The 22,642-nt window shown below is 48.7% G+C and overlaps 2 protein-coding genes across 10 annotated transcripts in view; one reads left to right on the forward strand and one right to left on the reverse strand.

The window, feature by feature from the left end:
* Poll (DNA polymerase lambda) lies at positions 1-10,121 on the reverse strand. 8 transcript variants are annotated; one of them, XM_013158438.3, is made up of 9 exons: positions 10,007-10,121; positions 9,121-9,265; positions 7,977-8,271; positions 7,625-7,787; positions 6,914-7,231; positions 3,420-3,593; positions 2,771-2,899; positions 914-1,082; positions 1-750 (listed from the first exon to the last, which is right to left on the reverse strand). In XM_013158438.3, exons 2-9 carry the CDS (start codon positions 9,233-9,235, stop codon positions 389-391), a joined length of 1,725 nt encoding a protein of 574 aa, XP_013013892.1. In that variant the 5' UTR covers positions 9,236-9,265; positions 10,007-10,121; the 3' UTR covers positions 1-388. The 8 variants fall into 8 exon arrangements, with proteins under 8 accessions (XP_013013892.1, XP_003475070.1, XP_063100385.1 ...); XM_003475022.5 differs by lacking the exon at positions 10,007-10,121 and adding an exon at positions 9,944-10,006; XM_063244315.1 differs by lacking the exon at positions 10,007-10,121 and adding an exon at positions 9,627-10,000 and having other exon boundaries at positions 1-721.
* Positions 10,049-22,642, forward strand: part of Dpcd (deleted in primary ciliary dyskinesia homolog (mouse)) — a 20,276-nt gene continuing 7,682 nt past the window's right edge. The window contains exons 1-3 of one of the 2 annotated variants that reach the window (XM_023567348.2): positions 10,136-10,208; positions 11,671-11,766; positions 14,044-14,124. In XM_023567348.2, the coding sequence (XP_023423116.1) occupies positions 14,085-14,124 (40 nt within the window). In that variant the 5' untranslated portion in view covers positions 10,136-10,208; positions 11,671-11,766; positions 14,044-14,084. Of the gene's footprint in view, positions 10,209-11,670; positions 11,767-14,043; positions 14,125-22,642 lie in introns of both variants that reach the window. The other variant, XM_003475020.5, reaches the window with a different exon arrangement.

Raw genomic sequence — 22,642 nt, forward strand, 5'->3', positions numbered from 1 at the left:
TGATGTCCAGTATACTTTACTGGGCCCTGGGCCTTGAGGCAGAGTGGGGCACGCTTCCCAGCAGCTCCAGCTGCAGGGCAGCAACTAAAAGGGTGGTGGGAGGAGTGTCCTTCCACAGGGCGGGAAGGACACTCAGGAAGCTGGCCTCCAACCAGCCACCCTTTCCTGCCTCACCGAGGACAAGGCTGTGTGTGGTAGGGGCTTGGGCTGACCCACCCTGGACCCCAAAACATGCAGAAGTCCACAAGGGGTGGCCGTGAGGCAGGAGAGATCCTAGAACCCTGGAGCCAGCCTGGCTCTTTTCCCCAGGCCCAAACCCAGGCTCATGTTCCATGGCATAGCACAGCCGGTGGTGGCTGAAGCAGGAAGGTTCAGCTGGGGCCGGGGGTCACCAGTCACGCTCAGCTGGCTCACGGTAGGGCAGGCCTAGGAGCCGGAAGACGTCCTTCTCTGTGGGGGTGGGCAACACTTGGCCAGGCCCCACCTTCAAGCCCCGAGGGTTGCGGATGACTGTGCTGAGGGCATGCTCCGACAGGCTCATACCCTTGGTCTTGGCCAGTGCCCGCATGGAGCGGTTGAAGTGGGCAGAGCCAGTGAAGTAGAGCAGGGCACAGGCAAACTCGCCATAGGGCACCACGATGATGTCCAGGCGCCGGTGTCGCCGCCTGGGCCCCGGGAGCCGGCACACGCCCAGGTACTTCTGTTGCTGGCCGTTGTCCTCCTGGCTCACCAAGTCATCTGTGAGGAACCCTGGCAGCACGGGAGGGCTGGGAGGACATTGCCCCAGCCTGCCTCCCTCCTCCCAGCCTCCCTCTGGGGTGCCCATCACCTAAGCCGGAGTGCTGTGAGAATCTGCCCTCCTCCCTGATCTGCCCCTGGCCCCCGAGCTGCGCACCCAAGACAGCGAGTGTACCTTGCTGCCTAAGTCCATCCAGGAGGCGACTGAAGACACCCCGGTGGGACCTGCCGTCGGGGTGGGTGATGAGCACGTCCACGTCTCCGCAGGTTGGCTTCCCCCGGCGGTAGGAGCCACACGCCACACATAACAGTCCAGGATTGCAGGTGTAGGCTGCTGCTCGGACCTGGAAGAGGCGGGGAAGAGGGGCTGGGTCTCCCCGAAGAACAGGGCCTTTCTGGAGCCAGGGGGCTGCAGGCTGAGCGCCAGGGCCAGCAGTAGAGTGAGAGCCCAGGCTGCCAGCCTGCGGGATTGAAGGCACCGCTCCCCTCAGCGCGGCAGCTTCCGCCTGGGACCTGGGATGGGCAGATGCAGGGAAGCACTCAGCCGGCTCCTGGAGCCCAGCCTGGGTACAGCCCTGGAGCCGAGGGTAGAAGAGGTGAGTGGGGCTGGAGCCTACGCAGCAAGCCTGCAAGCAAATGGGGCTCAGAGTCAGAGCTGGACCTGTGGGAAAGAAAAGGGATGGACACAAGGAGGGGACCAATTGAGCACTGTCCGCATCCCACCTCAGACAGGAGCAGGGACAGGGGATGACTGAACCAGCCCAGTGGAGCCTGAGAACAAACCTGGAAGCCTCCAGCCCAGGACCCAGATTTCTGGGGTCCTGGATACCAGCCAGGGCACTGCCCATGACACCTCAATTTCTCTGACAGGTGGCTGGGCTAATCCCCTCCAGCCCTCTTAGGCCTCCTAGGAGAATGGGAGGAGGAGGCCTGTAATAGTAATTCCATTAAATCCCTCAGGCTACAGCCCCATGGGACGGGAAATGTGGGGAGCCTCTTCTGTCCCAACAGGCAGGGCTGCCGGCTGGCTAGGGCATTCTCCGTGCCTGAACTGCACGGCTGAGTGACAGTGTTGTGTCATTACCAGCCCTGACGCCTGGCAGACAAAGGGGCCTGTCCATCCCTCTAGCACCTAAGCCATGCTCCCAAGGCCGCAAATGGAGCTAAGCTGGGGCAGTTCCCCGGGGGAACCCTGCCATCAGGACCTTTGGCCAAAGCCAGCTAACCCCAGGCCCTAGCAAATGATCTGCCTAGCCTGAAAATACCTTTGTCTCCACTCTACATTTGACAGACTTAGTCTGTAACCTAGTTCCAAACCAACCCCTGGCCCAATCTTATTCATTACAAATCTCAATTCAATAACCACTAATACCAAAAAATTCCTGTTCCTGAGGCCCAACCTTACTACATCTTGAGGGCACTTTCCATAACCCCAACCAGTCCAACCAGCCCCGAATCCTCACACCAACCCAGCACAATCTGAGCAGCCTGTGGGCTTCCAAGAGAGGGACAGAAAGACACAGCTTTTGCTGAGCGGGTATGTGTGTGTGTGTGTGTGTGTGTGTGTGTGTGTGTGTGTGTGTGTGAGAGAGAGAGAGAAAGAGAGAGAGAGAGAGAGATAGAGAGAGAGAGACAGAGAGAGACAGAGAGAGAGAGAAAGTCTGCTGTTTTCATCAGGTGCTCAGAGATCTCATCAGAAAGCATGGAGTCCCTCTGCCAGCCCCGCCTACCCTGTGCCAACCCCGTGGACTACTTGGGACTACGACACTTGCTTACCCTCCAGCCCTGACAGCACCCGGCACCCACACTGCAATGCTGGGAACTCTGAATGAGGGGCAGGGCTACCACTCTCCCCTAAAGCCATCCACTCCCCTGGGCCTGCAGCTGTGGTCCCAAATTGCTCCCTCCCAATTTCTAGTGCCCGACCCAGTGTCCTCTGCCTGCTAGGCTTCCCACCTGACAGGTTAGGGTTTGGACCAAAACCTTATTCACTGGGCCTGGATCTCCCCACTGCTCTGGGACCCTTGCTTACTGTCTGCTCAATCTCTGCAGCTTCGTCTCTGGGCATGCGCTCCAGGAAGTCACTGTAATGCTTCAGGCCAATGGCTTGCTGGGCAGTCAGGGAGGCCAGGTTGCGAATGTCTTCCAGGCTCCGGAAGCCCTGGAAAAGGGCAACAAGAGGAAGCTTATGAGGATCTGAGATAGGAAGTGGGTGAACGAGAAGACACAGGGTGCTTCTGTTGGGCTCGTTTCCATGTGAGGCCTGAGGTGAGGCCAGTCCTGGAATGAGTGGGTCCTTCTTAGGGGTTTTGGGAAAGGCAGGACAAGAAGGGCACAGTACACTCCAGAAACACAGGGCCAGGGATGGTCCTGGGCCCCAGGAGATCCTAGGCAGAGCCTGGTTTTGCTCTGGCCACATAGCCGGGAGACCTGAGCTACCCCAGAAGGTCCATGCTGCTCTGCAGGGCAGAGAAACATACTTCCTGCTCCTGTATGCAGTTTGGGGGCACCAAGCCAGGGAGCCAGGAAAAGAGCCTGTGTAGGGCCTGTTCCTTTTGACAAGCAGTCTCTGATTAGCCTGGGTTCATCCCATGGGAGTGCAGAGGAGGAAACTGGAGTATCAGGAGAAAAGAACTATGGGGCAGGGCTCTGAGACACAGCTGCACCAAGAGGGCCACAACCTGATGGTACCACATCTGGGCAGTCTTGGTGCCGGCTCCCCAGATGCTGGAGAAGAGCTGCAGGACAGGCACACTCTCGCTGATGTGGTCCAGCTTCCGCAAATGCCCGCTCTCCAGGATCTCCTGTATCTTCTCAGCCATCCGCTTCCCAACCCCAGGGATGCTGCAGGCTTCCTGGAGGAGAAGAAAGGTAGGGTAGTGATGGCAGCAGGAAAGCTGGCTCCTTTGGGAGCTGTCTGCTTGGCAGCTGTGTGCTGTAGAAGGCCTGGGAATGGCAGAAGTGCCCCATGGCTGGGACATGGGCTGGGTAACCCGCTTTCCGGTTCCCGGCAGGACAGAGACAAACAGTCCTAACTAATCAAACCATCCCTGTCACTGGCATTACACTGCTGAGCCAGCATTGACTGAACGTTCCACGCTCCAGCAGCCATCTCCATCCTCCTCACAAGAGCATGGGTCACTACTGTTAATCTGTTTTTACTGATGAGGAAACTGATGCTCAGAGTTTATGTGCCTTGCCTAGAATCATACAAGAGTGATGATGGCTGTCTGAGAACAGCATAATGAGCCCTCCAGCACCCACCATCCACTTTTACCAGTTATCAAGATTGTGGCAGTCTGCCTTCCGGCACTCCCACTCTGCTTCTTCTAAGTTCTAGTGTTGTGGTTTGTGTCTAGATGTCCTCCAGGAGCCTCATGTGCTCAGAGGTGGGGCTTCTGGAAGTGACTGGCTGGGATAGCGCTGGCCCTTGCTGTTGGGAGGTGGGTCGATAACAAGTGGGTCATGGCGCATGACCTGGAAGTGGGTGTTTCCTTCCTGGCTTGTTCCTCCTTTCTCTGCTTCTTGGTTGTCATGCAGTGAGCGGGTTTCCTCTACTGGGCCCCTCTACCACCTATTACTGCCCTGAATCCAGCAGGCCATGAACTGTGACTGTGAGCCAACTCTTCTTATAAGTTGTAGGTATCAGGTATTGGGTTACAGCCATGAGAAAATGGCTAAAGACAGACTTTGTTGCCGGAGAAACAAGGTCATTGCTGTGGCGATGCCTGAGTAGAAGCCATTGGACCTCATTTGCAGGGGGAGTTTGGAAATAGAAATGATGGCTAGGGAAAGCTTAGAATGCTGTAAGCCAAGTTTGGCTCTGGTTGAAGTTCAGAAGACGGACATTCTGACAGGAATGCAGATGGTAAAGGCTAGGCTCAGGAAGTTTCAGTTGGGAACAAAACTCCATTGTCAGCTGAACTTGACATCATGGCAGAAAATTGGTCTACATTTGCTTATATCCTGGGACTTTGTAGAAGACTGAGACTAAGGGCATGGGACTAATGAATGTGGCAGAGAAAGTCAGAAGGCAGCCCATTGTTGAGGATGTAGTATGAGTACTATTGGTGAATTTTAGCCATATATACTGTGAGAAGCAGGATTAAAAAGCAGAGCTGAAGGGCTGGGGATTTAGCTCAGCGGCATAAACGCCTGCCTTGCAAGCAGGCAGTCCTGGGTTCGATCCCCAGTACCAATAAAAAGGAAAAAGACCAAAAAAAAAGACAAAAGAAAAAGCAGAGCTGAATAATTTCCAAAGTTTTACTGGTAACCAGAAAGGTAGGTTCTAGAAAGCTGAGGCCTGTAAAAAGTGAGGCCTCTAAACTTTTGGCTAAGGAAAGTTTGATTGTTGAAAATATTAGCATTAAAGTGAAGTCAAGTATTTTGTATCAGGATAATAGGATAAGATGCTTTGGGGCATAAGAGAAATCAGCAATACCTCGTCCTTCATAAGCTCCACTATCTAAAATGAAAGACTTTGCTTTGAAAAGAAAGCCGCTAAGCCTGGCAAGGTGACACACACCTGAAATCCCAGCACTTGGGAGGCCGAGACAGGACTGTTGAGAGTTTGAGACCAGCCTGGGCTACAAAGTGAGTTCAAGGCCAGCCTAAACTGCATAGTGAGACTCTGTCTCAAAAAGATGGGAAAAAAAAAAAAGAGTGAGAGAGAGAGAGAGAAGAAAGCCCCAAGGTCAGCTGCTTAAGAAGGCCACACTAGGGGCTGGGGATTTAGCTCAGCGGCATAAGTGCCTGCCTTGCAAGCAGGCAGTCGTGAGTTCGATACCCAGCACTGATAAAAAGGAAAAAGCCAAAAAAAAAAAAAAAAAGAAGGCCAGACTAGGAAACTGGTTCTCTGAGACTGACTGACAGTGCTCAGTCATTCAGGCACATAACGGCTTCTGCAGTCATGATTTAAGGGGCCTGGCTACTGCTTGAGCTAGCAGCAGATCTTGGCATTATCCATATGGTTAGGGTTTAATGAGCATGATGTAAGAATTACATCCAAGACTGAAGGCATCCACCTAGATTTGAGAAGGACTAAAAGGTCAGGAGTGTGCCCTGAAAGGGCAGTGTAGAAAGTTGTGAGAATGAAGCTGAAAATGCAGTGGAGATACCAGGAGGTTGGAAAATCCAGAACATGGACTATCTGCAGAGGAAAGCCACAGGTGTGCAAAGCCGTCCTGAGAGTGGCCATGAGGGCTACAAAAGACAATGTCATACCATGCCTTTTGGAATTTATATGTTGCCAAAACTCGCCACAAGTGCTAGACACAGACCTATCGGATTTAATGCTTTCCCTGCTGGGTTTCAGTCTTGCTTTGGTCTGATTTCTATTCCTCTAATAGTTTTAGAGTGGAAATATTTACTCTGTGCCATTTTATGTCTGCAGTATTTAACTTTCATTTTGATTTTTAAAGGGGTTCACAGCTAAGGTTTGCCTTGAATCTCAGAAGAGACTTTGGACTTGGACTTTTCAGTAATGCTGGGGCCACTAACACTTTGATGACTCTTACAGACTACATGCATTTTGCCTAAATTGATGGCTATGAGTCTTTTGGAGTCAGGGGCTGACTATTATGCTTTGTATCTAAATGTTCCCCAAAAGGCTCATGCACTCAGGGGCAAGGCCTTTGTAAGGTGATCGGATCACATGGACACTGAGCTGCTGTCAGGACACAAGCAAAATGGAAGCTGCTGGGTCTGGCTGGAAGAGGTGAGGGCATGACCTAGAAGGCTACATTTTTCTCCCTGACATGTCCGGGAGTGGCTGGGCCCACTGTTTTCCTCAGGTGTGGCAGTGTAGTGGCCACTGATCAGAGCTTCCAGATCAGCTGCAGTAACCTGGGGCCCTTCCATGTCACTGGTTTCATTGTTCCCTGACTTGTCCCTTCTCTCTCTGCTTCCAGCCGCCAAGATGTGAGCACTGTTTCCTCTGTTATGTCCTGAGCCGTCTGTTTCTGCCCTGGAGCCAGTGGGCCATGAAAGTAACTCTGAGTCAACACACCTCCCTCTTTCTTTAACTTGCAGGTGTTGGGTACTGTGTCTCAGCAGTGATAAAGTGACTACGGCAGCTAGCTGTCATAAAATCTTAACCACAAGACTCCAAGCCCATTGTTGGCTGGTGGCTAGTAAAGAGAAGATAACCCTGACACATACTCTGGCCCCCACGTACCTGGTAGGAGCTGACAGGCTTGTGGAAGCTCTTGAGGGCATTGATGGCTTTGGCATAACCCAGGGCTCTCCATTTGTCTCCCTGAATGTTGTAGGCATTCGCCAGCACTTCCAGCTTCTCTGTGATGTGAAGGTTATGGTTGGTCACCTTCTGGCTCGAGGATTGTGCACAGACCCACTTATCCAGGGTTTCTGTGGCTGGGCCAGGCCCACTGTTTTCCTCAGGTGTGGCAGGGTAGTGGCCACTGATCAAAGCCTCCAGATCAGCTGCACTAACCTGGGGCCCTTCCGAGTCACTAGTTTCATCGTCAGAGCTGGGCTTGAGGTAGGGAAGGAAAAGAGAAGATAAATTATTCCTTCCGTGAAGGGGGCTCCTTAAAAGTGGGTGTCAGCTGTGTAGGGAGTGACACAGTCAGACTCAAGGATAAAGCAGGGGCCTTGGCAGCAGAATTGCACATGCTTAGAAGCAGGGCCATGTTCCATGCTGCCTTCTCCACTGCTTGGCCCTAGGAGCCCCAGTGTAGTGGTGGCCGTGGCCTTGGAGAATGGAGTTATGGAGTAATGAGGAGTACTGGGAAAAGCTAAATGGGTTCTTATGAAATCTCCAAAGAGATTTCCTGTCTCGGGGTGTGGGACCTTCAGAACAACCTCTAGGCTCTTCGAATTTCTGTGATCAGGGGAAGGGAGCTTTGGGGCTAAGGGGGCTTCTGACCTGAATATGGGTACTTGATGCCTCTTCTGCCTTTTGGGGAAGAGATGCATCCCCACTGGGAGGACAGACAGCCGTTTTCAGCAGAACTTCGCAGGTTCCAGGAGAAGCAGAAGGAGCAGAAGAGTCTTGGTCTGTCTGACTGGACTGCGATTGGTTCAAGTACCTGGCAGGATGGTGACAGAGGTGAAGACACCAAAGGTCTCACCCTATTTCTGACCCTAACCCTTCTCTACTCCAAACGCTTGGTTTTCCAATGTGTTCAGTTTTAAAAGCAATACTTATTCTGAATAACTCAAGAAAAAGCTAAAGATGCTGCCACAGAACATTTGAGAGAAGACGAAGACCAGCTCACCTGCTGGGGATAAAGATACAGAAGCCAGCTGTGTCCACCAGCCTTCTCTCCTGCAGGCACAAGCTCAGCCAGGTTGACTTCACCAGCTGAGCACCGGGGGGCAGCTGAGGCAATCTGAGGAGGCGGAGGGCCCGCTCACAGTCCATGGCTTCATCCACCACAATGTGTGTGACACCCGGGGCCTGGGCAGGGCATATCTGCCCACCATGCTGGATAATCTGCTTCTCAAAGAGTTCTGCCCGGGCCCGTCCAATACCAGTGGGCACAACATGGGCTCTCAGGGAACTCAGCCATTCTGTGGAGGGGACATCCATGTGCCTTATTTTTACAACTCTTAGGTATGATCAGAATGAACCATTTTCAGACCTTTCTCCCCCAGACAATCATTTTCTTTGATCCAAACAACCTGCCTTCTGGAAGTTCTATGACAGGTACACAGCCCAATTTCTTCATGAGTCATCGCTTGAAAACAAAGCATAAACATTTTTACACGTCTTGTTTCCTACTGCAACCTGGTCCATTGTTGGTAACCTATAAATATTTGCTAAATAAATGAGTAAATGCATTCCTCTTCCCTCTGCCTTGAACTACTTTGCTTTACCATTCATTCTTTCAAGAAGGCATGTTTCCTTATTCCACAAACTGCAGAACTGATCCCTACTCCCATCCACCATAGTCTCAGCCATCTATGTGGTTTTTCAGATGAGACCTCACTATGTTGTTCAGGCTGTCTTTGAACTTTCCATCTTCCTGTCTTTTCTCCCAAGGGGCTAGGAGTACAGTCATGTGTCACTACTTCAGCCATCTGTTTGTCAATTTGATTGCAAAACAACTTAAAACAAGGATACCAAAGGGATTTCTTCTGCCCTTAGTACAACCTCTTGGGGGAGCAAAGAATTCTACTGGTCATTTCCAGGGACCAAGGAGAATTTTCTGACTTGTTGAAGTCAAAAGGTGGGGAAGAAGATAACACAGAAAGTCAAAGACAGGTGACCAGGGCTAGTAAAAGCAGGTGCAAAGCAACCTGTCCACCCTGGACAGACGGCATTAATTCCAGTGTCTGGTTCTGACAGGAACAATGTAGTGCTGGACAATGGGAGGGTCAAGGGTTGGAGTCATGAGTTCTGAGGGTGTAGCAGCTCACCTCCTGCTTCCTCTCTCTCTTGCCGCTTGGGAATCTTTGCAGGTGCATTTGATGGTGGGTTGGCATGTATTTTCTTTCTCTTGGGAAATGCTTTCAGGATGCCCCTGGGGTCCATTGAAGTATGACTGGATCCTGGATCTTTTGCCTACAGGTTGGTCAGGGCAGATATGGAGAAATTCAAAATTGAATCTCCCAACCCTTGCCTACAGAGATGGGGGTCTCTCTACTGATCATGCTTCAGGGACGGCAGCCTAGGAGGTCCCAAGAGTCTCTGAAAATCCAACTGCATTTCTGTGCCTTAAGTCTACCTCTATGCTCAGCAGCCTTTCAAAGGTAAGAGTACTGGGGAAGGCGAGCGAAAGAGTGGCGCTCCTGGGGGAGGAAACGATATATTTTTCAGAAGGGTCGCTCTGACACCCGGCTCAGTGTCTGCCCCAGCTGATCATACTTCCAAAGGCCAGAGATGCCAGATTCGAAAACGGGCCCACAGCATCAGGAAAGTCTACCTGTCCCAGAAGAGGGAGCCGGGTGCGCATCCCACAGAAACCCCACACAATCCTCTCACAGAGCCGGGAAACAGGAGGGCTTCACTGGGACACTGGGAACACCGCCCCCGTCTCTCTGTTGGGTGCCGGCGCGCAGCTGCAGATAGATGGGGCGCGGCCCAGCCGCTGCAAGTGTGGGGTGCCCTCTGGGACTGGGGAGCTTCAGCCTCGCAGCTGGATGCGAACACCAGTGCAGGTGCGGGCGGCCGCCGCGAGCGCAGCTGGCGCGGGCTAGGGCCTCCCTGCTGCGAGTCAGAAGAGGGCTGGTGTCCACTCACAGGTTCGGGTCCCGCATGGGCTCAACTTCTGGCCTAGCACTAAGCCGGCAAAGAGCCACTTACCAGGAGTAGCCAATAGGAACTGATAAGGGACCGGGAGGGAATGGCAAATGCCAAAACCCCTTCCGGGTCAGCCGGAAGTGACCCTCACTGGAAGAGTTACCATGGCAGCGGCCGAGCGCGCGGCCTGGCCTAGTGAAGATGGCGGTGACTGGTTGGTTGGAAAGTCTGCGGGCTGCAGAGAAGACAGCGTTGCTGCAGGACGGTAACGCGAGTTCCCTCGTCTCTTGCCCCAGGACCTGGGTCTCTGCGCTGGAGCCCCGAGAAGGGCGTCAGGGTCCGGAGTGGGCAGTCAACCCGCCTGCGCCTACATTTGCAGATGAGAAAACTGAGGCCCAGAGAGATGCCGGGACGGAACCCACTTCTCTAGATTCCCCAATTTTCCCTATACCATCTCGCCTCGCTTTGAATTTTGCCGCTAATCCATTTTCTCATTTGCGCCTTACTCCTGTCCTGAGAGGCTAATTTCACACCCTGTCCAACCAGTTGATGCTACAAGTGGGTGTTAACCTGGAGCCCCCGACCCTCAGTCTGGGGGTTCTGTGGCAGATGACAGCCTGGTGTCAGAGAGGTGGGAAGCTGGGCTCTAGTGCCTCTCTGCCGTTAAATGCTACCGCTGTTGTCGCTGAAGTCTGTTTCAACTGGATTGTTAGGTTTGTGAACTGAGGCTCTCAGGGTTCCTTGGATCTTCAGGGGAGAAATAATTGGCACAGGGTTATTAAGCCCAGGTTTTCTTCCCACACCCGAATTGGCTAGTGTAGCCCCCACCCACCTTTCAGGGTTGTTTCCTGGACCCAGCAGAATTGAGTCTAGTTTCTGAGGCTTTAAATCTACCAGCTGGGTACTCATGGGTAAGGGCCAATCAAGGGAGACTGGTGTTTGTGGAAATTACAATTAGCTGCTCATTTGTTTTTCTGTAAAGATTTAGGGAAACTTTCACTGTGTACTGAGCTCTGTGCTAGAACAGATAGAAAAGGACATGTTCTCCCCAGAGTTCACAGACTGGTCAGGAAAAAGATACATGGATGAATAACAATCTGTGTCAAATAGAGGTTGGAGCCTTGTGTAAAATGCCACAAGAGCAAGATGGTGGAAACGATCATCTCTTTGGAAACAGACAAGGTGATACTCTGGGTCCTGTGGAGTTAGCAGGTGTTTAATAAACGTAGATGGATTGCTGTTTGAGGAAGAAAGACTGCTGTTCATGTAAAGGCACAAAGGTGTGAAAGTTTACTCCTGGTTACTTGAGGAATAACAAAGTGTTTAGTGGCTTGAAAGCATCCACAGTCATAACAAACTATCTGCAGAGGCACGACCCTAGGTGTTAGGGTGCAGGGTGAGTCAAAGTGCTTTTCTGAAGAAGCAATGAGGAGAAATGGTGGAAAATGAGAAATTACAGATAAATTGGGGCTTATGGTAATCTCTTATGCCATGTAGAAGATTCTGGGCATTATCTCGTAAGATAGTGGCTTTGTTTTTTATTATGGTGAGAAGCACATACCATAAAATATACCAGACTAACCACTTTTAAGTGTGCTATTTAGTTGAACTGAGTCCACTCACATTGTTGTGCAACCATCAGCACCATCCACCTCCAGAATCTTTTCATCTTTCTCATTTGAAATTCTTGACCTTGTAACCCTAACTCTGCATTCCCTCCTCGCCAGCCCCCAGCTGGTAACCACCATTCTTCATCTGTATCTGTGAATTTGACTTCCTCGGAACCTGATGTAAAAGCGTGAAGGTGGAACTCATAACATACGGTATTCGTCCTTTTAGGACTGGCTTGTTTCACATGGTATAATGTCTTCAAGATTTATCTTTTAGCATATGTCAGAATATCCTTTTTACAGTTGAATAATATCCTCACTCTGTGTGTGTGTAATATTTCATTTTATTCATGCATTGGCAGACACTTGAGTGGCTTCCACCTTTTGAATATTGTGACTAATGGTGTGAATACAAATGTCCAAATATCTATTTAAGTCCCCACTTTTACTGCTTTTGGCCACAGGATAGCATTTAAACAAATGTTTCTTTTTTTTTTTTTTTTTTTTTTTTTGAGACAGGGTCTCATTATGTAACTCAGGCTAGCCTCAAACATAGTGATCCTCCTGCCTCAGCCTCCTAAGTGCTGGGATTACAGGTGTGTGCTACCATGTCCAGCCTAAACAAATACTTCACCAGCTAGGATGGATTAAATTCTTTTGTTTATAGCATCAAAAGTGATGTTAAGATTTTTTTCAAACCAAAAAAACAAGATAGCATTGAATATGTGGATATGCTTTGTGAAATCACCTGTAGACTTGCCCTCCTAGAGGTACAGGGACATAAACAGGTGACTCACTGAAAAATGTCCAGTAAACCATTGGAACAATATTTAACTTTACAGTTATTGAAAGCCGTACACATCATTCTGGTACGGTTATTAAAACCTGGACTTTGATCCCAAAAGAATTTAAGTCCCTGTCTGTTTTTTCCTAGCTTTACAGTCTCAGACAAGTTTCTTTCTGTTTTTTGTTTTTTGTTTTCTTTCTTTCTTGGGGGGTATGGGGGACTTTGTGCCTGCCAGGCTGGCGCTGCATTACTGAGCTCTGTCCCTGCCCTACCGGACAAGTGTCCTGCACTTTATGTCTCAATTTTTTCCTCATCTGTAAAATACAGGAGGCATGTTGGATAATTATAGACTAAAATTTGATGGAACATGTGATTTGCCCAGGTGACAATAGGTGCTGCGTTCTGCCTGAACACAAGACTGGATACCAAGAAGAAAGGATGCTTGGGCCAGACCCCCCTCAGCTGCTCACCAGCTGCACCATGTACCCCTTCCTTGTCAGGAAAACTCCTTTTAGCTCTTGGGAACATCAGATGGTTTAGTGTGAGGGATCTTAGGAATTTACCCAGAGGCTCTTCATATTTGGGGTGAATTTTCCTGAAATATAAATTAGGAACGAAGCAAGGGAACTGTGTCCCAGAGTAGTGACTTGGATCAGAAAAAGCCACCCTAGGGCTCTTACTCTTGCACCTTATCTGGGGTACGAATCTAGTAAGCATTATTGCCATTTGTTTAGTCTCTGAGTAGCCTCCCTGTATCTACTAACTCATCTGCAGAGAGGAGATAGAAATGACACAGCCATTAAGCAAATGCTACTGATTATACTGCATGGGAAGAGGAGTTGGGCTAGGTGACTTCCTTAGCCTGGTCTGTTCTTTCAGTGGATGTGGTGTATCCATGTTTATTCTTTCAAGGATGGCCCAGAAACCTGCCATGGTGACACATGCCCTGTAATCCCAGCAATTTGGGATGCTGAGGCAGGAGGGTTGCTGTAATTCGAGGCCAGTCTGAACTACATGGCAAGAGCCTGTCTAAAAAAATAAGCAATAGGGGCTGGGGATTTAGCTCAGCGGCATAAGCGCCTGCCTTGCAAGCAGGCAGTCATGAGTTCGATCCCCGGTACCGATAAAAAGGAAAAAGACAAAAAATAAAAAATAAGCAATAAATAAAGGAAAATACAAGAAAGGCCTACAGATACGCGGAAGAAGACCAAGCAGTGAGTGCTGGAGAGACATTCTGGCTCTGGATGCCCTGTTTGAGGTCCTGAGCATGTAGTCTGGTTCTAGAAACCAAGGAAAGACAGATGTTTGATGGTCACATTGAATGCCTTTAAAAATGTCATACTATGTGATAAATGCCTGACTGTGGAGGTGAAAAAAGTGGTAGGAAGGGAAGGGATTCATTCTATCAAGGTTGCTGGAGGTGATAGTTAAGGGAGACTTCACAGTGGAAGTGACAGGTGAGCTGGATTTCGAGGGGCAAGGGATGCTGCAGATGGGAAGAAGTGTGACTCTGAGGTGAAGCAGCTCTGCTCTGAGGCTCGGGAACGAGTGAGCTCAGGCGCGCGGCTTGTAGTAGCAGTGGGTGATGGCTGTCAGAGTTGGTGCGAAGCGCTATGCTCCCTGTCCCCGTGTAAGGCACCTCCTTCAGCAAAGGCAAGAGGAAGGAATGCTCTGAGCTGCGCTGCCCTCTGCTTTGCGTGTAGGAAGAAGAAAGGTGCATTACTTGTTCCCAGACGGGAAGGAAATGGCTGAAGAATACGACGAGAAGACGAGCGAACTGCTCGGTAAGTGGCTGCTGCTCCGATCCATCGGAGCCTGTAGGGATGTTTCTAGCCCTAGGGTGGGGAGATCCCAACAGGAAACACAGAAGCTGAAGAGACTGAGGCAACTCAGGCAGGACAATCCTGGGAGTAAGATGAGAGCCCTTGTGGCCAGTGAAGCCATCACCTCCCTCAGAGGAGGACAGGATGGAGGTTCGTCCCAGTGGGGATTCGGGATGGAGGCCGCAGACAGGGCGGTGTGGAGGGATCCATAGCGTAGCTGTGGCTCTCGCTTCTGGTTTATTTTCTGGAGCTGCTTCACAGGCAGCAGCTTCTGACCTCGCCTCAGCTCGAAGCAACACTGTTTGTCTGTGCCCTCAGCAGGCCTCCCACTGCCTGCCTGCACCCCAGCCCCCCGGGGCTGGGCAGGAGCATCAGAAGTTTAAGGGCAGCCAGGGCACCTTAGTAAAACTGTCTCAAAATGAAACTTAAAAGGGATGGGGGGTGTGCAGCTCCCTGAGGACCTTGCCAGCATGCTCAAGTCTCTGGGTTCGATCCCCAATACTTCGAAAAAGCAAGACAAAATTCTCATTTTATTATTACTATTAGTTTTTGTTAATACATGTCTTTGGTACATAGTGGATTCATTGTGGATAGTTGAAACATAAAAATTTTAATTCTTTTTACACCCCCTTCAGCAGTTCTTAGTTCCCTTCCCATTTGGCAAAGATCTGTCTCCCTATTTCTTTTCTTTTTTTTTTTTTTTTTTTTTTTTTTTTGTACCATGGATTGAACACACTGCCTTGTGCTTGCCAGGCAAGTGCTTACACCACTGAGCTACATCCCCAGCCCTTGTCTCCCTGTTTCTTATTGTCTAGTGTGTATTTTGCTGTTTTACTTATACTTCAGGCATTGCATATAAGAGAAACTGTGTTTTTTTAATCTTGTGTGTCCAATGTATTTCAGTTACCATGATGGATTCAGGGCACATTTGTTTTCCTACAGATGACTTAATGTTATCTGTCTTTATGGCAGAATATTACTCCATTGTGTGTAAACGCCATATTTTCTTTATCTGTTCACTGGTGATAGACATGTAGGTCACTTCTACAATGTAGCTGTTATGAATTGTGCTACTGTAAATGGGTGTGCATGTATCACGGTAACATGATGTGTTTCTCTCAGGAGGTGTGCCTGGAAAGGGAATAGCTGGGTCAAACAGAATTTCTATTTTTTGAGGAACCTTCCCACCAATTTCCATAATACACTAGTTAATTCTTAACAAGTGTAGAAGGCATCCTTTCCCCGCAGCCTCACCAGTGTTTGTTACTGTTTGGATTCTTGATGACAACTGGAGTAATTCTTTCTGGAGTAAAGTAGAATCTCAGTGCTGCATTAGTGTGCATTTCTCTAATGGCCAGAGCTGCTGACCATTTTCCATGCACTTCTGGCCATTTGCGCCCCTTCTGCGAAGCATCTGTTCATTTCAGTTGCCTATTTGGGCCTTTCTTTAGTTCCTTCTGTATTGCAGATACTAATCCTCTGTCTGAGTAGCTGGTGGTTTCTTTTCCGTTGGTAGGTTGTCTCTTCTTCGCTCCTTGTTTCCTGTGTGTGTAGAAGATTTTAATTTGGTAGGATCCCACTTGTTGATTCTTTTGTTGTTTAATTAGTACGCCCCCCACACATAATTAATGATCACATTCATCATGGGGATGGGCATGGTGTGTCTCAATGCGTTCTCCCCATTCTTCCCCTCCCTCCACCCCTTCTTCTCTTTCCCACTTATGAAAGCTTTGTTTCCGTTTTCCCTTCCATTCTCCTCCCCGCATTTCCTTTCCTTCCCTTTTCCCTCCCTCTACCCGTGCTTCCCTTCCCTCTCGAGCTTGTTCTCCCTATTTCTCCATGCCCTCTTCACTTTGCTCCATATTTTCCCTTGGAGTTTCTCACACATGAGAAACAGTGCAGTATTTAAATGTCATGTTATTTCACTTCAAACTGAGGTCTTGAGGTATCCCCATGAAGCACTCCAGCACATCTTTCTTTATGGCGGAGCTGTACTCCGTTGTCTATGAATAGCATATTTTCTTTGTCCATTCATCTATTGGTGGACACGGGCTGCTCCTGAGACCTGGCTCTTACAGGTTGTGCAGCTGCAAACATGATGTGCATATACTGCTGTGCTGCGAAGCTTTTCACTCTCTTGGGGCATACCTAGAAGGGGAACAGCTGGGTCAAATGGAACTTCTAGTTTTAGTTTTCAGGAGAACTCCATATTGACTTTCATAGTGATTGAACCAGTTTACATTCCCATCAGCAATGGAGAGGGTTCCTTTTTCCCTTCAGCCTCGTTAGCACTTGTTATTGATTGATTTCTGAATGGCAGCCATTCTTTCTGGAGTGAGATGGAATCTCAGTGTTGTTTTAATTTGCATCTCTCAAATGACCCATGATAGCAATGTTGAACATTTTTTCATATATTTGTTTTTTGTATCTCTTCATATGCAAAATGCCTATTAATTTCGGATGCCCATTTTTGGATTGAGTCTTTAATTTGAGAGGATCTGGTTTTTCTGATTTATCTATATATTCTGGATGTTAGCCTTTTGAGGGGTAGCTGGTATATTTTTTTCCCCATTGTATGGGTTATCTCTTTACTCTATTGGGTTTTCTTTTGTTTGCTTTTTGGGTTTTTTTGTGCACATTTGTTGATTCTAGATGTTATTTCTTATACAATTGGGGTTCTGTTAGAAAGTCCTTACTTATGCCTATGACTTCAAGAGTTTTACCTGCCTCACCTTCCAACAGGTTAAGAGCATTTGTTTTAATGTTTACCTCTTTGACCCATTTTTATTTTAGTTTAGTACGAGGTGGGAGAGATGGTTCTAGATCTTCTGCATGTGGAAAGCCAGGTCTCCTCCCACCATTTGCTAAAGAGGCCATCTTTCCTCCAGTGTTTGTTTTTGGCCCCTCTGTCAACAATCAGGTGGCTGAATGTGTCTTGGGTTGTTGCTGGAGTTGTTTCTGAGCCTCTGCTCCTTTGATCTACATGTCTAGTCATCTTTTTGTGCTAGTATTTTCTTTTTAATCACCATAGCTTTGTCATATAACCTGAAATTTAGGATTGTGATGCCTCCTGTTTTTGGTCTTGTTACTAGGATTGCTTTAGCTAATCTGAATCTTCCCTGGTTCCACATAAATTGTAGGATTGTTTTCTCTACTTTTGTGAGGAATGTTGTTGGATTTTGATTGGGCTTGTAGTAAATCTGTGTATCAGTTTTGGAAGGATGGCCATTTTAACAGTGTTGGATCTGCCTATACAGGAGCAGAAGTGTCTTCCATTTCCTAACGTCCTCTTCAGTCTCGTTTTTCAGGAAAGCCCTCATCTTGAAGAGTGAATCAAAGGCAGACACGATTGTGTGGCACTGCCGTTTCCCTCTGAGAGCAGGCTCGGGTTCCTGGGAGCTGCTGGACGTGTCTGTGCTCTGTTTCCAGGTCCGCACATCAGCATCACCTGCTTCCCAGAGCGAGGTGCCGGCTCTGTGACCCCAGTCCTCAGGCTGGAAGCAGTGGGAGTTGGTCTTTTTATTAAGCTGCACCTGAAATGCTGAGTCCAATGGTTAAATCATGGGCTGCATTATTTCCTTGTCATTATTCTTGACTTTAATTTCTTCCTGGGCCTGATTGACATGTAGTATTAGGGAGGGAATTTCTTTTTCCCTTTTTCTGACAGCTCATAAATGTCTCAAACTGACAACGTGGATTACACTGGTTTGCATTCCGGTAGTCTCCAGCCTTAAAATGTGTGTCCTGCGCATGTTCAGTTGCAGAGTGAAGTGTTGATCCCTCCTTATTATGAGCTGCTTGGGCTCTGGTCCCAATTGGTTTAGTCTGGTGCTATTAAAAATCTTGATGTGTTTAGCATATGACACTGATTCGGTGGAAACCAATACAGTAGTAATATCCTCACGATTGCATTGTAATTTATAGTGCTCCCAGGGGGTGACAGCCGTGGAATGCCTAACAGGGGAGAAGTCATGAAAGCAGGGGTCACATGGGCTAAGCACCACCAGAGCTGGGACATGGACTGGCCACAGCTCCTCAGTCCCGCCCCCAGGGTCACCTCCCTTCCTTAGCAGAGCAGCTACTGCAGCTCTAACTGCTGTGACTGTAAAAGCAAACAAACAAAACCTAGGCCTCTCTGTTATCCTTGGACGTGAAGTTAAAATTAAAACCAGCCCAGATTCATCTGCAGCTCTCTGTGCCCGGTAGCCCACATTAACCTGTCCTCCTAATGGCAGGTGGGTGAGTCATGGGCTCCGAACTCTTTCTGTCCAAGCAGAAATGCAAGCCCTGCTGCTGGTGGGAGATGTGGCAAGGACATTAACTCCCACTGGGCCGCAAGCCAAGTGCTTTACAGGAGTGGTCACATGTAGTCTTCTCATTAAAGCCCTATGACATAGGTCCTATTGTCCCCATTTTACAGTGGGAAGAACAGAAGCCCAAAGACCTTGTTCAGACTCACATAGCTAGTTATTTTCCAAGCCACAAAACCTAGGCACTGTTCTGTCTGACCAAGGGCTGTGCTGGCAGGAAGAATTATTAGATCCTACTTTCTTCTTACTAAATACTTCTTTGCATAGGATGGCCCAGGAGGAGTGACCCCTCTCCAGCCTCTGAGCCCCAGCCTGTGGACAGTAGATCCATTTCTTACTCTTTCTCCCCCAAACCTCTCAACTGCCCTTGCCAAATACTTACCTCTATTAATTTTATTGAGATAGGGTTTTACTATGTAGCCCAGGCTGGCCTCGAGCTACTGAGCTCAAGTGATCCTCCTGTCTCAGCCTCCTGCTTAGCCGGGACTGCAGACATGCATCAGTGTGCCCAGCTATTTCTTTTCAGGTATAAATAATCCAGGGGCCAAGCTGGCTTTTGCTTGCACATACTATGAAGTAAAATCTAGACATGATTTTTGTGGCAGTAAGTGGAAATAGTTTTGATTTTTATAACTAACTATACAAATTTGATAATTTTCTGTTACAGACCCTCAGAAGGTAATTTACAGAGGAAGAATTGCCATTAGGCATGTGTCTGTCTTTCTGGGACAGAGCCCCTCTAGCACGTGTTAATAAGCGTGTTAGTGTCATGTTTTCTGCCCTCCCACTCCCTGCAGTGAATGCTGTATGTATTCATGGAGGAGTAGAGTGAAGGGCCCCCTAACAATGATCGGAACATCAAACCAGCCCAGGAAGAACACAGTGTGTCAGTGTTGGAGGGCAGAGGCTGCAGGGCAGGCCATTCCCTGGCGATTACATTCGGATTACCTCTTAATCTGCTTTGGTATTTGACCGCCAGCCTACCCACCCTAGGCTGCATTCAGCATTGGAGGATATTGAGCACTTTCATCCCCAGGCACCGCAGCAGCTTTATAAATGACCCACTCGATTCCCTTCAGCCTCCTCAGGGATGGGCCTCGGCAGCTGCTTAATAGCCACATAGCAATGTTGCAGGGTTTCAGGGCAGAAAAGAAGAATCCTGCATCCACTTTGGGCTGCAGGGAGTGTTTAGTAAAGGGAGATGTAATTATCTGCCTTGGAAGTGGGCCAGCCTGGAGCTTGGGGAGAGGCCGCCCGGACCTCTACTTCTCAGCCCACCTGAAAGATAAGGCCCTTGCAGCAGTCTGGGGCATCCGTGTGCTTCCTCCTGACTGAGGAAAAAGCCCCCAGGCGCTACTCCTGCGCTCCCAGTCATTCTCGGTGCAGGGTTGTTGAAAATGTCCTTCCCAAGGACTCGCCAGGGCCCAGCCGAAAGAGGACAGGTCCCAGGGAGCTGCCTTGCCCATGGTTTGGCTTTAGCACGTAATCAGATCAGAGCAACAGCAGGTGGAAGCAGTCTTCTGTTGCCACAGGAGCTGTCCTTGAGTTCAGGAACAAAGACGGGAACGAGAAAAGGCATAGTGTGTGTTTGCATGTGTGTGCATGCCACACACATGAGGAAACAGGACTTCGCCCGAGTCGTTACTGGGTCCGGCTGAATTCATGAAGGGCTGAGAAAGAAAACTCTTCTGCAGTACTCCAACAAATTGCTTAATTCCCAGGGCGCTTAAAAAAGACGAAACAGCCAAGGTGCCACACTTCTGTGACCTGAGTGCCTTCTGAGGCCAGACATGAGGAAGCAGCAGGTTTGGGGACCAGCCATTCCTTAGAGTGGAAGAGTGGCTGGGAGTCCTGGCGTGGCTATTGCCTCTGGGGACTGCACTGGCACAAAGTTCTAGACATCCAGTTTACCACGCTTCGTGATAACGGGGTCATCACCTCGCGTCCTGGCCCCTGAAGACTGGAGTTTTCCTGTGATTAATACTTTTTCAGATAACTGAAGCTTTGCCTTTTGTTTGTTTGATTTTTGGAGACAAGGTCTCTCTATGCAGTTCAGGCCTGCCTTGAACTCACTGTGTAGCCCAGGCTGGCCTTGACCTCACAAGTGATCCTCCTGCCTCAGCCTCCTGAGTGCTGGTGTTAAAGGTGTGTAGCCAGGGATTGCCTGGCAAGTGTGGTCGTGAGTTCCATCCCCGGTACAAAAAAAAAAAAAAAAAAAAAAGGGCGTGTACCACTATACCTGGCTAGCTGTGCCTTTTAAAGGCCAGTGTAAAAAAAAAGAAGTAGGGCTACTTAAAGAAATACTTTCAAATATTATGTATGTTTGTTGAACAATTATAGATTGTAGTTTATCCTTTCAATAATGATTCAAATTCTGCATGTGAGGTGAGGAAAACTGAATTTTAACGATGTCCTCTGTTTGTTGGTACTTCCTTATGCTGTCTCCTAAAAGTAGTGGCAGGCTTGGAAGTAAGCAGGCAGAAAAGCAATGCAAGTTCTCGTGTTAAAAATGCAGGCATTGGGGGAACAGATGCAAGCACTGGACTGGATGCTTTCTGAGGGAATGTGCATCCTACCCCTGGGGATTGCGTTGTGTTGTCCTGAGACGCTTCTCGGGGCCACGGTGCCTGTGCGCCAGCACCCAGACGTCCCGGTCATGTGCAGTTCTGTCTTCCCATGTGAGCTGTGCTTTGATAACTTGTCATTTTGCCTAGGGAAAAATTAACTTCCTGCCTTTTGCTTTTCCTTTGTGGTACTAGGGATTGAATCCAGAGCCTTCACACTGAACAACATCCCCAGCTATGTTTTATGTTTTGAGGCTGGATCTCACTAAGTCTCACTAAGTTGCCCAGGCTGGGCTCAAACTTGTTGTCCTCCCGCCTCAATCTCCTACTAGAGTGTGCCATAATACCTGGCTTCCTGGCTTGTTTTACACATAGCTGCAGTTTTAGAGAATGAACTGAGGGCCTCACATGCTAAGCACCACCTCTGCCCCCAGCCTGTACACAGCATTTCCTTCATGATTCAAATGGGGACCCACAGTGATCTTTCCTATGGTATGAACAGGGGACATGGGTCTCATCATCACAGGCTGCTGCTTGGAAGTATCTGTCACTTCTGAGTTTGTGACTCACAATTAAGAGAAGTACGACAGTAAATGGGTTTGGATATATATATATTCTTGGTCACAGCCTATTAAATATTCATGGGGGAAAAGTCACCTATAAAATATATTTCCAAGTTTTACTCTTATTAATTTTCTTGGTAAACTTGAAACTGTATTTCTAGAGAGAACGTTTTTGCCCTAAATAAAATCACACTGCCAAATGCATCAGGCTTTATGAGAGCACCCATTCAAGGGCAAGTTTGAATTTTACAGCTCTCTTTTGTAACAGATAGCTCCTGTGCCTTGCTTGCAGCAACGAGGTGATGTAGCTGCTTGCCTGCCTGATGCTCGGCCTGGCCTGGTGCTGTTCGCCTGGCTCGCCCTGTCCAGGGAAAGAGCTGCAGGCGGAAACAGTGGCAGCTGCATGCAGGCACTTTTAGAAGGGTTCAGCTCCTTGCACTGCTACACAGGTCGCTGGTCAGGCTGCAGCCAGGGAATGGGGCCTCCGTACAGTAGGCAGTTACTAGGATAGGACTGAACAGGCTTCCTGGAGGTCCCAGCAGAATTGCCAGGTAATATCCACTGAACTACTGTAGTTTTTCAGTTTATAATTTTCTTAATGTATGTGTCTTTGTTTTTATCGGTATCAGGGATCGAACTCAGGGCTACCTGCTTCCAAAGCAGGCACTTGTGCCGCTGACCTAAATCCCCAGCCCCTTCGTATGTGTCTTTTTAAAAATATTATGCAAATGTCTGGATTTTCAAAAAGAAAAATAGATATCTTGCATTATAAATTTGCAAATGAACAACATTTTATAAAAATTCACAGACCTTTTATAAGTAGTGCATTTAAAATACAACGTGTGCCTCCGATTTTTTTGTTTGTTTTTCATTCACTTTTCAGTGCTCGGGATGGGACCTTGCTGGGTAAGGACTGTCCCATGGAGCTACACTGCAGTCCAGACTTGGTTAAATGTAGTTTCCAAGCTTCTTTTTTAAAGCTAGATACACCATTACCAGGAGCCGTCCCTAGCCCTCAGTTTTCCCCTGGCTTGTTCCTCGC

Source organism: Cavia porcellus, unplaced genomic scaffold, assembly GCF_034190915.1.
Source record: "Cavia porcellus strain 051 isolate PalLab524CR breed Dunkin Hartley unplaced genomic scaffold, mCavPor4.1 scaffold_2, whole genome shotgun sequence".
NCBI lineage: Eukaryota > Metazoa > Chordata > Mammalia > Rodentia > Caviidae > Cavia > Cavia porcellus.